Genomic DNA, 15,107 nt, shown 5'->3' on the forward strand with positions numbered 1-15,107 from the left:
CACCTTTTGTATGGCTCCAGACAAAGGTTAAGATGGAATGGTATTTCCCTGCTGCAGATAGGGGCAGGTAAGAACACGGAGTGCGCATGGACCAGAGTCCAAAAGTGGCACAAAGGCAGCAATGCGATAAGGTTAATTACCAGACTTCTCAGTGCATTAATTTACATATAAATAAGTAAAACTTTGTCTCCTCCACACAAACTACCAGGGAAGAGCTCTACCAGAGGACTCCCTAAAGAGGCCCTTCCCCTGTTGTCTCAGCCAGACAGGAGACAGATCACTCCAGCAAGATCTTTACAGACCAGGAACAGGAACAAAACTTGAACAAAACATAGTTTCAAGTACTCATACAAAAAGCATGGAACTACTATAGAAATATAAATCTGTCTTACGGAAATGTTTGTTTTCTGACTTTATTAAATAAAGAAGTACCTCAAAAAAGCTGAATACTATTTATAATATTTAGGTGCTAACTAAAGGGGGTGTTAGAAAATTAGTTTTCTGATTTTCTCCTTGTTAATAATTAATCAATTCTGAGAAAAGAAACCATCCTTCCTTAAAGCCATTATTTCTGATAAAATTCTCATAGCAAATTAGTAATTATGAGCTTAATTTGTACAGTTCTTGGTCTTATGCCACTGCTAATCAACTTGTGCCTCAGGAATAAGTCAAATAAGTCAGTGTACAGGTTTTTGTTTCTTTCTTTTTTTTTTACTGAATGAGCAAATCAATCACACATCAGTGTTGTAAATTTATGTGCAAAAGCATTGAAGTGCTTTACTACAAATTACAACGTAGAAACACGTTAACTAAACAATTAAATTCATACAATCAGATTTAGGAATATAACAACACAAAGAAGAAACAGAATTACAGTACATTTACAACACAAGACAAATACATGGAATTCATTAGAAAATATTGTAATAAATAATTCATGAATTATAGTGCAATTGATTTATGCATAAATATAACTAATTGCCTAAAAATCAGTTGTTAACAAAAATCTGTCAAAAATCAAGGCAGCCACAGAGTTTTACTAAATTACTGCGACAATGGAAATACTGCAATTAAAAAACAAATACAAGTATTTGTACTGTAAACAACTAAAAAAATCAGTCTCACTAAAGTTAATATACAATTTAATATAAAATTGTCATTAGCTACCAGAAATGGTTTAAACAACTTTACTGAGCAGTAGTTCTAAAAACAGAGGCACTGTTTTTTAATATAAAATACTTGAGAAACATTCAAATAAGTAGAAAGCATGTAGGGCTTGCTTTCGCCTTCATTTAAAATTCTGCTGAAACAGGAATTTTCAGAAATTGTCAATTACTAAGTAGTGACTGGTAACTGAATTTATAAAACAGTTCAAAATGTAGAATTTAAATGACATTAATGAAATACATAGGGGTTGGGGGAGGAGAATTTACACATTTCCCTGCCTTTCCTTAGTTGTGTAATTAAACGTTAGCCTAATAATTAAAAACAAATAATTCTGTTCTTTAAACACTTACAGGTTGAGTATCATCTATAAACTATCAAAAAATATTTTAATTACTATTTCTGACCAAAAAATAAATACAAGTACTAAAATGTTGAAAATTAATTATAATATTACATACAAAATTACTGAGTAGTGTTAAGTCAATAGTAAAATGATCCCTGATTTTATGAATCCTGTTAAATTTTTGGTCAGGTCATCTTTTAAATGATATAAAAAGAGCACTGTCACTTGCCTTCAATATAAAGTTCTGACTCAAATTTCTAACAATGTTTGAGGAGTAGAAAACGTCAGTACGGTACAAATATTAGGCAATGTATTGAAGCCCCAGATTTTTGCAAGTAAAACTGTATAAAGACAGATGTTGAAGCTTTAAGGTTTCTTCAGCTGCATTTTTAGTGGGGATATATTCACAAATTAATCCTTCTGGCCCTCACAAAATATGGCTTAATTCTTTTTAAATGAAAGATGACCCTGACACCTGCTGTTCTGTGAACTCCTTATCAGGTACATTTCTGCTTAAAATCCTAGAATCACAGATTAAGCTGAGCTGGAAGGGACCCACCAGGATCCCCGAGTCCAACTCCTGACCCTGCACGAGACACCCCAAAATCATCATGTGCCTGAGAGATTCATTCTGGAATATGCAAGTAAACCTTAACGACTGAAGAAGATTCAGTACAGATCTGAGAGACCAAGGAACTGAGATACTGCTTGTGCAGTTTCACAGGATTATTCTGTTTTAAAGTGGGAGTTGTCAGTTTTTAGTAGCGTTAATAGATACGGGCTCGATTTTGCCACCAGTATTGCAGTATGCTCTCCACTGAATTTAATGGCAAGTTCATCTATAAATGCAATTACCTGATGTGGCTCATATGTATCTAATGTCCCATTTAATTGCTAATGTATAATTAATACATACACATGCAAATTTAAGTGGGGAAAAAAAATGTGTGCATGTGTACCGTGTGTATGAAAGTTGGAGAAAGTATTTTTTATGCCAAATTAGATACACACAGAAAAAAATTACATGTTGAGAGGAAAAGGGCATTGAGGTTCAGTAGTGAATGTATGAAGCAAGCCCCCATTCATATGCAGACATATACTTTTGATATTACATTAAAAAATTAGGTGTGATAGAAAGTCCAATGTGAATACTTTGAAATTCATGTAAAAACTGCAATATGAAGGTAATTGGTCTCCCTTAAATTCTATTAAAAGTTACATATTTAAAATGAACTGCCTAGCTTCTAACTACCAAATTTATAAAGAATTTATATTACTGAAAGTCCAAAACAGCTTCACTGTTTCATATTTGTATTTCTATCAAGACCCTGAACTGCAAATTTGGTTATTAGCAAGATGATAATGTAACTTGGTATTCATTTTGATAAACTGAAAATGTTTTGAAATGTCACAGCAGCAAATACATTACAGTTACAGTGAGGTTTTTCAATAGGAGTGTGACACAATCCTTAAATAAATTTTAAGTAGTCATGACATCAACTAACCAGCACGTTTAAACAAAAAAACAAACAAATCCAAACCATTCTCAAGCTCATTCTGTGCACATTATGAACATGCTCTAGGTTGCATTCCAACTTTCTTTTTAAACCTTACAAGTTACCTTAATTGTCAAACTAAAAAGGAAAATTATGTTAAAGTTTAAATTATTTTATGTTCTTAGTATTCCATCTTATTTCATATTTAATAATTCTATAACTACAGTAATTTCTCAGATTTCATAAGTGTACACTTTGTAAACACCGATTTCTTTCTAAACCAACAACAAAATTTTCTTAAAATGATAAAAAATGCAGTTTATGCCTGCTAAACACACATTTTTGTAATGAAATGTTTTTCTTACTTGTATTGGATACTTAAATAACGAACTTTTTTTCTTTCACAGAATGTACTATATCCTACTAATACTTCACAAATCCACTTCCTTGTGAAGAACTATCTTTTTTTTTTAAATCCCTTGCTGTGTATAATCTGAGTTACTTACAATTTATTGCAAGTATTCTGTGAACTATAAAAGTCTGCTAACCCTTGGTTGTGTATTTCCATAATAAGATGGATAATTGAATGGGTAAAGTGGTTCTTCACCAATTAAAAAATATGTTTCACATGACAAATACTTGTTTTCCCAAAACATCTTTATGCTAGTGACTACTAAATAAAACCTGAATCTTTTCACCTATTTATACAAGGATTATATTAAATACACACTATCAGAATTAAGTGAGCGACTCTATAATTCTGTCCACAGTGAAAACCCTGAATAAAACTATTTTTCAAAAGGCATGTATGTGGTTTTTGAACTGTATCATTTCATGTCTTCTGTCAGAGTGAGCATATGTATTTCTCACATAGTGTGTGTATACAGACATACATACACACACACAAAACGATTTGCTAACAATTATTCTACACAGGCTTGCTACTATTTTTGCAGCTGCCAGTCCCTGAATCTGTCATATTAAATAAGCCAGTATCTGGTAATCGGAGTTTCTTCTTCGGTGGAGTCTTCAATGTTCCAGATCTTTCCTTTACTTTATATTCTAAAGTGCTGTGAGGTACCCCATAAATTCCTTGTGCTTTGGAAACACTCATTTTCCCACTCATTACCATTGCAATTGCTTCTTCCATTATTTCATGGTCATACTGCCGATAGCGGCCACGTTTTTTCCTTGGCTGCTTATTATCCTTACGATCCAAACTATCTTCTGTATTTTCTGAGGTTCCATCTACTGTCCCATTCTTAGCATTAAGACACAAAGGAGAGAGGTCCCCATGCAGAAAGTAGGAGTCAACACTTGAGTGAGTTACAGGTCCAGAACATTCAATTTTGTTCTGTTTAGGGAGGATATTTTTCAATTTTTGAAGAGCTGATCCTTCTAAGACTGAGGAGGTTTTAGAAACGTGGTACATAACATCCAGAAGACCAGCAGTATCAGACTGTGGTTTGGCCACAGAACTTATTCTTAGCTGAGGAATTTTTAATTGTACAGTAGGACTTGAAGTTTCATATTGTAGATTTTCACTTTTTTCTTTAAACTGAGTGACCATTCTCTGTAGAGTTAACTGGTGGAGGTAACTGGAAGCTGTTGGGAATTTTAATTCTGAGGTTTCAAGTAGACTGAGTTTACTTTTTTCTGTGCGCTCTGCTTGAGCTCTTGCCCACAAGGCTACTTTTTGTAGGACTGCACAAGTTTCTTTACTGTCTTTAAATGAATAACTATCATTGAAATCTCGAGTTTTATTTTTAAAAGGTGCAGGCTTTCCTGCTGGTAAGGCTTCTAAGTGGAGAAGTAAAGTTTTTTGAGGTATGCCATAAAGTATGCCTGCTTTATTTATGTCCAGTGCTCCAGACTGAATGTCTTTCAAAGCTTTTGAGAGCAAACCATCTGCAAACTCAGCACTTCTTTCCACATAGTCCTCTCTGTTTCTGTGTAGTCTCCTGGATGGATGGAATGAAACGATGGTAAACTGATGTATGAGAGACTCTCACACAGCTATGGAAGGGAAGGGTCCACTCCTTTATTATACTCCTTGCTTCGGTAACATCACTGCTTCTGATACTTTTTAGCCTTTGAGCTGTGGTAGTTAAATGATTATCCTAGCAAAATGTTACAGTTCTGGTAGGACAGTGTGTCAAAAATCATACCGTGGCATCTACAGCAGCCCTTCCAAGAACTTTATATCCTAGCTCAGTATTTGGTAATAGTCTCATGTGCTTGCTATATTCCCTTGTTCACATGCTTGCAGAGCAACACTGTTATAATTTTAATTATACAATTAACGTTCCATTAAATACCCCAATCCTGAAGGAGTTTTTGTTAGTAGAAACGTGACGTTACCGCTAAACAAGTAATAAAAGAGTCAACCCCCTCATAGAAAATTTGCAGCAATAAGTACATAACTACACACAAACATCCCAGACTTACACAAAACTAGGCTTTCTACAACAAGGAGGTAAGTGCTGTAGTTAACAATCAAGTCCGTTTTTCGCAAAATAAGACACACTTTTAAAAACTTCTACTCACTATTTACAGCTCACTAATTACAAAGCCATTCATTTTCAAACTCTGTCGTATCAGCAAACTAATAAAATGCACTTTTACATCATTCAACAAATGCTGCTACTGTAGTCCTATTTGTAGTAAGTTATTTGTAAGACGTACAGGTGACAAAAAGGGTCTTGCTATGGCTAGTGGATGGGAGGATGCCAAGATCATAAAATCCGACAAAACAATGCAATTCACTAATTTTGTGGCAGCTTTCAGCAGGTGCAATAACGTTTTCCCTGCTGAATAAAGAAATTTAACCATTTGCCACCACACACCATAGTCAGAACCATGATGCAAGTATAAGTATGATGATTAAGAGCTCTCTCTCACGCGCTTGCTCTCTCTATTAAGGAATATTATAGATAATAGTCATTTAACTTGTTCATGTTAGTTGAAGAAGATTTTACATCTAATTATTAACATGGTCATTTTTGTCCAAAATTGAAGCTCCCTAAATAAATTCTAAAATTTCTTCTACTAGTCTCTTACTTTTAATGTGTTATGTAATCAATTTTCATGTAATTTTTAGTAACATGAACTAAAGTTTGGTGATTGTTCTGATAACTTTTCTTTAAACAGAAAAAAAAAGGAAAAAGACAAATGAAACATATGATATATACATAGACACACACTTATGAGTGACAAAAATTCTTTTGAAAGCAAAATAGGAACCACATGTGTGTGCCAGTATATACAGGTATGTTATGAACATAAAGCCTGGCCAGAGAAAAGAAACCTGGATCGTCTTTTCGATAAGCCCAAGAGAGTCCTAAGCATTGCTTACCCAGACACTGAGTTTTCAGAACACAAGGGATCGCATTTTGGTTCTTCCAACCTCGCGCTTTTCTTTGTAGAGAGATCTAGCACTCCATCCCCTGCAAAGAACGAGCAGTGATGATAACAGCAGCTTAAAGGAAGATCAGAGATTTTGTCAGCAAATGTATTTTCACCTATGGCACAACGTTCAAGCAGATACTTTATCCTGTAAAATTTCTGTGCCTTATTTCATTAACATTCTCAGCCATCAGCAAATGATTTTGTATACTTGATTTGTAACTGAACTTTTTTAAAATTGAGAAAAAATAAAAAGTAACCCATTCAGAAATAATAAAATTTAAAAGAACCCATATTAACCATACATGACTGCTTTCATAACAATCACGTGTCTATGGTGCACTTTTCACTTTCAAGGCAACCAAAACAATGATTTCATATTACAGTTATTATTCATATTTACATACGGTAAACAAACACACAGTTCTGATGCTGAAGTTAAACTTGACATAACTAAATCCTCGGCTTGCAGGATAACTCAAGCTAATAGGGATCTCAGGAGGCCTCCAGACCAACCTCCCGCTCAGAGCAGGGCCAGCAATGATGCCAGACCCGGTTACTGGATGAGCAGGCACCAGTAACTGGGCAACTTCCCAGTAACCAGTAATTTCCTCATAACTGGGAAAAGACCTTGGCCCAATACAGAGTTGTAACACCTTAACTACACATACTCCTGCTGCCTCCACATACGTGTAGTCATCTTAGAAATTAGAAAAATGGAAGCCCTAAAGTGGGGTGGGAGTCCACTCTGTCAAGCCACTGGTGAATACTAAATTCAAGATTTATACTTGGTTGTTAAAGTCTAAGAAGTATTGAAATAGAAAAACATGTTTTATAAAAATCAGTATTTAAAAACATTAACAATTGAAATACTTTAAACTTCTTTTTTCTTTTAAAAAAATCAATTACATTTAAATTATAATTAAATCTCCTAAATATATTTAATTTCATACCTTTCTTCCTTGGTTCTCTGTTTCAAACTTGGGCTGTTTTGTGTGCCTTAGCTCTGCGAATTCAATTTTGAGTTTCAACATGCAGCTCAACATTCAATTCTATAATCACCCTTATACTACCCCTTACTGCATTTACAGTGTCATTTTCATGTTAGTGTCTATTATTTCTAAAACATCAATAAATTGCACATATTTTCCCACAGCCTCAGATGCAGACAATGAAGCATTGGTTGAACAATCCAACTGCCAACAGTCAAACAAGAAGTCAAGAAAATTGTTTGGGTAGCTCTCCTTTATACCAATAATGCAAAGAAATAGAGTTCTGTGTAATAATCAAATCCAGATTTTTGGCTTTGGACTGCTTTTTGACTGTTCTTCCACAACTATTTTGTACTATTTGAAGGAGGTCAAAGAGAAAAAGTAACATCATAACTCAGCATTAGGGGATAATATATGTAAAAATGCCAACTTGGCATGAGTGCTCCTTTTCTCCTGAATACATTCCTTTCAAAATCTTTCTAAGGAAAGTTAGAGAAAGGACTGATGCTAATCAACCTTCCTGATGCATTGATATTACAGAAGAAAAAGTCAATTAAGAACGCTACAGAAAAATTCTACAGGGACTTTTTTGGCCTACCCAGGAATACCCAAGCTCAAGCCCAAGTCCCTGACTCCTGTGCAACAGACAGATTCCATCTGTTGTGTTCTGTCAGCAGCACAAAGTTTATCTCCCTTTTTTAAGTGCTTGTGTGTTCCCTTTCACAACCCTTTCTCCATCTTCAGCTGATGCTCGTAGACATCACAAAAAAGTTTAGAAGACATCACTGGAAAAAAACTACTTTGAAGTCGACAACTTATCAAGCAATAAAATGCTCATCGTCTCTCCACCAATATAAAAAAAAAAGAAAAAGGCAAAGCTAGCTAGGTTTTTAGTAAAAGGGAAAGTCCCAACAAATACAGAAAATCCAAAAGCTCTTGTAAGATTCTATCATGAAAATAATTTTCATTCCCAATCTTTCAGAATTGGCTTTGACAACACTAGCTAGCAATCAGTTGAAAAATAACTAAACAACACAGTGGTGAAAATTCAGTGTCCTGAAACAAAAACTAGGTATATTTTCAGCCTCTAGGGGATATGCAGAACTGAAGTAATTTGAGGTTCAAGACATTTGGTTCTTCCAGCACAGCAAATACAAATTCATTACGTACACCTCCCTGAAGACAATGCTTTATGGGAATATGATAGTAAAAAGAATCAAACAAGAAATTTGATATATATGCAAAATACCAGATAGAGTCACTGGAGTACAGATTTTTTTTTTGTAATTTCATTTGAATTAAAAAAAAAAAATTAAAAAAAATCAAGAAAAACAACACCCCAAAAAACCATCAAAACCAACAAGAAACAGCCCTCACAAAAACCTACCTCAACCTTGTAGGAAAATGAGAGCATTTGCTGTAAAGGTCTAAGACAGTGAAATCCTACCTAACAAAATGAATTTATGTATATATACAGTGAAGATGTTTACTTTGGTACATTAGGTACAGGACCAAAAAGTTTGCAAAGAGGTAGCCTACATAGGTGGACTATGAATCTTGGAAGCTTGTTACTTGCAAGGTAGGAACAGTCTTCTCTGAGTCAGAACCCTCTAATATTTCTTACAAATCAATCAGAACAGGTATTACAGCAAGAATTCTGGACAGGAACTGAATTATATCAGGAACAGAAACAACACTCTGTAAGGTGGTTTCAATAAAAGATATGAAATTACTTCCACTCTTTAGGTGAAGCCATGATTACTTAGAAGTGAATCTTCATTAAAAAAAGTATGGAACACTGGATAACACAGAAAAATATATTAGGTGTTTTTCAGGTTTGCAATTTATGGTCTTCTAATGCAGCTATTTCTATGCAAATTAAATTATTCTTATCTTCAAAGAAATGGCTTAACCTCTGCCCTTTGATTCTCAGCACAAGATCATCAGGTGCACCAATACCAAGACGAAACTAAGTGTGATTAAAGTTCATTTTCAAAATAATCAGGACCACAATTACTTGAAACTCCTCCAGACTAGTTCTGTTAGGGAAGCAGGGAGGGGAAGGTGAAGCAACAGAAACCAGGTCAACTTGGAGTTCCTACAGCTGGTATTTCTACACTGATTTCTGAACTGAGTTTTTTCGTGGGTCTCAGGAAATCTCTCATTAGCCATTATGAACTATTTTACTAGATCAGATAACCTACTCTTCTCCGTCCCCAGCCTCCAGGCAGGGGGAGCACTCCACTCCCAGTGTGGGAGAGCAGATCAGCCTGGCTACTGCCTGCAGCTCTTTGCTCTCCTAGTGGCTGCTGTCATTGGCATAGGGGTCTCAGAAACTGATCTCTGCCTACTCTAGCTTTAATTTCTGCCCTTGGTTCTGCTAGCTATGAAGGCCCTTTGTGAACCCAGTGACCTCCTGTCACAGCAGTTCTGATGTTTAAGAACGGTTGAACAAAACCTGCCCATTACCTGTTTCTTCCTCTAAGAATTCTCAGAGAGCCTTACCTAGCTTTAATACAGTGAGATTTACTAAATAACTCTCCCTTTACCTTATCCATCCACAGGATAAGGGGTTTTCTAGCACCAAAACAACAGTCCTGTCTTCAGTACTTTTCTTGATGCTGCCTTGCCTTTCGCTGGCTATCTTCTGTGCTTCTGAACACAGAAAGAGTTTTCAGGAAACTGTCAGCAGGAACACCAAAGCCTTTTATTAATTCTTAACTACCACTTTGAGTAGCCCCTTTTGACTTGAAGTGCTATTTTGTAACATGAAGAAACATCAGATGAAAAGTGTATGGCCATACACAAAGTGATGATGGCACAGCCCTGGCAGTGTGGCAGTGTGTGCTCCCAGACCTACTGCAGGGCACAGCTGAGTCCAGCAGCCACCTGGGCAAAAGCTCTGGAAAAGTGTATTTAAGAAAGGGGGGGAAGTGCCAGATGGACACAAAAAATGGGAACAAAAAGAATGAGAAAACGGCAGAGGTAAGTCCAGCAGCAGAGAGAAACCACTGGGTACAGACTGTGGACAGCCCACACCCCATTCCCTTGCACTACAGGGCTGGAGGTGATCACAAGGGAACCTGGAGTGAACCTGGAGTGAACCTGGGAAAGGAGGGAGGAAAGGCAGTGTTTCAATGACTCTTTTTGTTTCTATTGCCTGAATTAATAACGAAATATTTATACTAATAAGCAATAATTAGAACTCTTTTTCCCAAGCCAAGTCTGTTTAGCCCATGACAGCAAGTGGTAGTAAGCAATGACCATGGCCTTAACTCATGTGCTCTCCTTTCTGCTCTTCCCATTTTCTCCCCTGTGCCATTGTGAGAAGTAAGCAAGCAAGCACCTGACAAGGAGCTTGGCTGTTAGCCACCATGGCAGCCAGGGAAGAAAAACACCTACTCCCCTCAAAAATGTATCTTTTTAGGGTGACTTTCTCATGCAAAGTATTAAACTGTTTCTTGAATATATATACAGCTCATAAAATTTATCTTGGGAACACAGTACATATATATTCAAAATGCATAGTATTTTCACCAATACATATAGTAAAAACAGGATCTTAAGAAAAAGAAGTTTATTTTCAGTAAAGTTTGAAATTCTTTCAATACACTGCCAGCTACCTTTTGATGTCTTCTAGTCCATAATGGCCCAATAAAACATTGAACAATTTTCAATGAAAATTATGAAAATTTTCTTGCATACTTTGGCTATGTTTAAACAATATCAGTGAGTGGTTCCCGAAGATCTGGGAACAAGAATAAGCTTGTGCAGCTAAACCTGCAGATTATATATTTGTACTGCTTTTACTTCTGACTCTTAAAGTCACTTTGCTCAGAAGCTTGAGAACTATCAACCCTCCTATATCTATCAAGTGAAAGAAGCTTCTGCATCAAACTTTGCTGCTGCTAGGAACATTCCTGAAAGAGCTCAGCCCCATGACTGCAGGAGGAAATAAGTCGCTGCAGGATATTCCAGCACTGTTCCTTACTCACCATTTCATTCTGCAAGGATGCTGCTTCTTCATTGGCTTAATTTAGAGGAAACGCAATATTGCAAAAGCACACAGTAACACTCCAGTTTTGTTAGATGCAGTGCATGGAAAACAGGCTTTGTTTCACTACACAGAGTACTTGTTTGCCAATTACCATTACAGGCAAAACTGACTTGGGGAAAATCAATATATTGCAATTTATAATAGATCTGGATAATGGAAAAAGATAAAAATTAAAGTAGTTCCTCACCCCAACCTTTTTCCAGGCTCTTAATTTCATTCCCAGCCCCTCTATTTTCCCCCATCCCCAGACGGCATAAGCAAGACTGAGAATGGGGGCTGAAGTCAGCACAATTCCTCTTTACAGCTCCTTCTCAACAGGCACAGATTCTTCAGGAACAGCCAGAAGCTCCAGTGTGGTGTCCACAGGCTGCAATGTGAATGAGTATCTGCTCCACAAGCTGCAGTAGAATACCTGCTCCACCAGGTCCTCTCCATGCTCCATGGAAATACCTACTCTGGTGCCTGGAGCACCTTCCTTCCCTTCCCCTCACCTCGTTGTTGCCAGTGCTGTTTCTCCTCTGCCTGCCCAGCATTTTTGCACTTTTTTAAATGTGCTTTCACAGCAGCACCATGAGCCCAACTCTGTGCTCCACTCCAGCCTGGTGCGGGTCTGGCAGAGCTGGCTGAGCCCAGCGCGGGGAAGCCACAACAGTTTCTTACAGATGCCACTCCACAGCCCTCCCCAGCTGCTAAAACCTCACCAAAAATCAGGGCTGTCAGGTCTGGAAGTGTCAGACCTGAGGATTTTTTGGCTTCAAAGATGGCCTCCAGATACTGGAGGAAAGCAAGAAGCTTTCTTTAATGGAGAATTTCAGTGGCAGAATCTCTTTCCAGTGCTGAGCTAGCACTTAGCTTGGATCTGCTCACTAGTAACCTGGAAAATAAAGTTTACTCCTGCCTCTCAAGCCCAGGAACCACTCTAACAGTAAAGGAGCAACACTGTCTATTTAACTAGTTAGGTCATTAATTTCAAAGATAACTGTTGTAAAGACAAAGCAGCTGCCTAAACAGAAAGTGAACCTAAAGAATTTATACTTAGATCATTATCTTCTTAACAGGATTTGAATTAAAGATTTTAACTTTGAGGATCCATCAACTCAATGTACAAATTTGAACTGCCTCCTCTGTTACTGCCACTTCATTTGGAAACTGTAACAGGAATTACAAATAGTAAATACTAAAGAGAGTTGCATGACAGTCCAAAAGCATTAGTAAAAATGGAACCATGGTACAGATTTGACAAGTCTCCAGACCAAAGAAGTACGCTATGTTAGAGAATTATACATTTCAAAAAATATTTCAATTAAAAAAGCTTCATAATTCCCTACCATAAGCTTATGACACTTTATTATATCCAAGCTGTCTTCAGGAAAAGTACAGAACTGAGAGATAGGTGAAATAACAATACACAGTCCCTGACAAAAGCTAATTGAAATAACTTTTTCATGAATCTTTGCACTTAGAACACTGCAAATAAAAAGAGCAGGCTGACATTTTTCATCTTGAACTTATTTGCTTGTGTTGCCATCACTACTGTGAAAAGCTAAAATAGCTCAAAATTAACACTTTCATGGAAAACAGCACAATATGATTTCCCTGGTAGGTAAGATGTTCAAGCCAACTTTCTCCAATTACAGTCTTATTCCACTATTATTTTTCACTTCAGCATCCCTACATTTCACAGATGTTACCTTTAACACCTAAAAAGCACTCCAGCAAACATGGCAGTCTAAGTCCTGAGACTCTGCAGTGTCTTACACAGTTTAATGTGTAACTTGTACACTGTGTGTGCTGGGCAACTATTTTAGATTTAGGTGTTTCACTGAAGGAGGTCCATAATTCTAAACTTGTTCTTTAGCCTTACTGTAAGAAAAAATCCAGTGACATAAAAAGACTGTTCAAATAACTCAATTTCTCTATATTTTCCATTTTCTTAGACAACAGATCAATGGATTTTCAGAAAAAGGTGGCAGCATAATTTTCTTCCTGTCCCTGCCCACTTTCTGCCTTCCCTTTTATTCCTCTAAGATTTATTTGGGCTCAGAACTTCAGGGACTTTGCTCCTCCATGAACACTTAAGACTAGTTATTTATCATCAGCTGTTGGAGGAAGCAATACGCTACAGTATTGATATCAGGAAAGCATTTTTTATTGCTCTTGCAAAAGAAATGTGCTTAAACTGGCCAATTATAAACTTCTAAAATCTGTAATTCATCCATAGAAAAATTACATCCAAGCCCAACAGGTATTTCCTCAGGATTTAAACCACTAAGTATTTACTAAACTTGGCATGAACTGGTCTGACCATAAGGAATAAAAGCAAGAATTCCAGTATTTCCTAATGTTCTTTCTATCAAAGAGAAAGATGCTTGAAATTTGACCTAGCATAGGTCTGTTCATCATGAGGAATCCATCAGAGCTCCCTGCCCCCAAGGATCTCCAATTAAAGACTGAATCATTACGTACACACATACCAAATCTGCTCATGTGTATTAAAATAAATAGACAAAAAACCCAAAAATCTTGGTTCTGGCTTCTTTCAACTTTTTTAGAATGGTACATGACATACAGGTCAACTTTCCTCTTTGCTCTGCAGTATTACAGGATTAATACAGACTCTGGTATCTGTAAAAGACAAAAGCTGCTTTTGCCACTGCTTTCAGCTGCACATGACAGTCACAACCCTTCCTGAAAACTGCTGCTAATCCAAATCAAGCTCAAAGTCCAAAACACTCTTGTGATTATACTGTTATCAGTTTTGGTATCAGTTTTGGATGGCAATATTCCTTGAGGCAAAGAAATTATTTCCTTTTTGTAAATGATAGTGAGACAGACTGTATTCTTCTAACTTTACTCTCTGTTAAGAAAGCTGCACTGACCTGTAATGAGTATGGAAATCTTCTCCCAGATTAACCTTCCTTTCCCATCATTCTAACCAGCCTGTATTTAAAGAATCAAAGTGTTCAAGAGCTGACAGAGACTGAGTGACACTCGCTCTCTGAAATCCCAGGACCCTTTTTCTCAGGTTTTTGGCAGTCCTTTCTTCACCAAAATTTTATCCCCTGTTACCTGTGACAGCACAGGTGAGAGGACTTAGATTCAGTATTCCAAAGCTGAGAAGTTCCAGTGCCACTTATTTAACACAGGCACTCAGAAATCAGAATACTTATCTGTTAACACACAATATAAAGAATGTTTCTATTTGACATGGACATTCATTTTTTAAGGGACTTAGACACCATAAAATAAATCAATGACAGCAAAACACAGATTATCAGATGTAGCAATTTACCTTGCTGAGTATTCTGTTCTTGAGTTCGATTCACAGTGAGGTCTAGAGGGCTATCCTGTTCTTCCTGAAGGGAGTTTTCCGTTTGGTTCATTTGGATACTTTTACACATCAGACTTGGTTCAAATGATGAACCATTTCTGTTCTCTTGAATTTTGCTACTTTTTGAAATGTACTCAATCGCAAACTGACGGATCATTTTTTTCATTAATTCCTGAGCAACTAGGGGAATGTTAGGATCACAGTTCTGAGGAAGATCTGGAAATAAACACAGGCAACAAATATATTAGGAACCAGCTTAATTACATTGCTTATAATAAGTACTTCCTATAAGCCCACGAATGTGTTGAATCTGTAT

General features: G+C 36.6%; 1 protein-coding gene across 9 annotated transcripts in view; it reads right to left on the reverse strand.

Annotated features, from left to right (window-relative positions):
* The window catches only part of LCORL (ligand dependent nuclear receptor corepressor like), an 80,813-nt gene that overhangs the window by 24,440 nt on the left and 41,266 nt on the right, over positions 1-15,107 (reverse strand). For 7 of the 9 annotated variants that reach the window (XM_063401690.1, XM_063401682.1, XM_063401683.1 and 4 more), the window contains 2 exons: positions 14,753-15,007; positions 6,362-6,452 (listed from right to left, as the gene is read on the reverse strand). In XM_063401690.1, the coding sequence (XP_063257760.1) occupies positions 6,362-6,452; positions 14,753-15,007 (346 nt within the window). Of the gene's footprint in view, positions 1-551; positions 4,968-6,361; positions 6,453-14,752; positions 15,008-15,107 lie in introns of those variants that run through there. The other 2 variants (XM_063401689.1, XM_063401691.1) reach the window with 2 other exon arrangements.

The sequence above is a fragment of the Prinia subflava genome, chromosome 7 (assembly GCF_021018805.1).
Source record: "Prinia subflava isolate CZ2003 ecotype Zambia chromosome 7, Cam_Psub_1.2, whole genome shotgun sequence".
Taxonomy (NCBI): domain Eukaryota; kingdom Metazoa; phylum Chordata; class Aves; order Passeriformes; family Cisticolidae; genus Prinia; species Prinia subflava.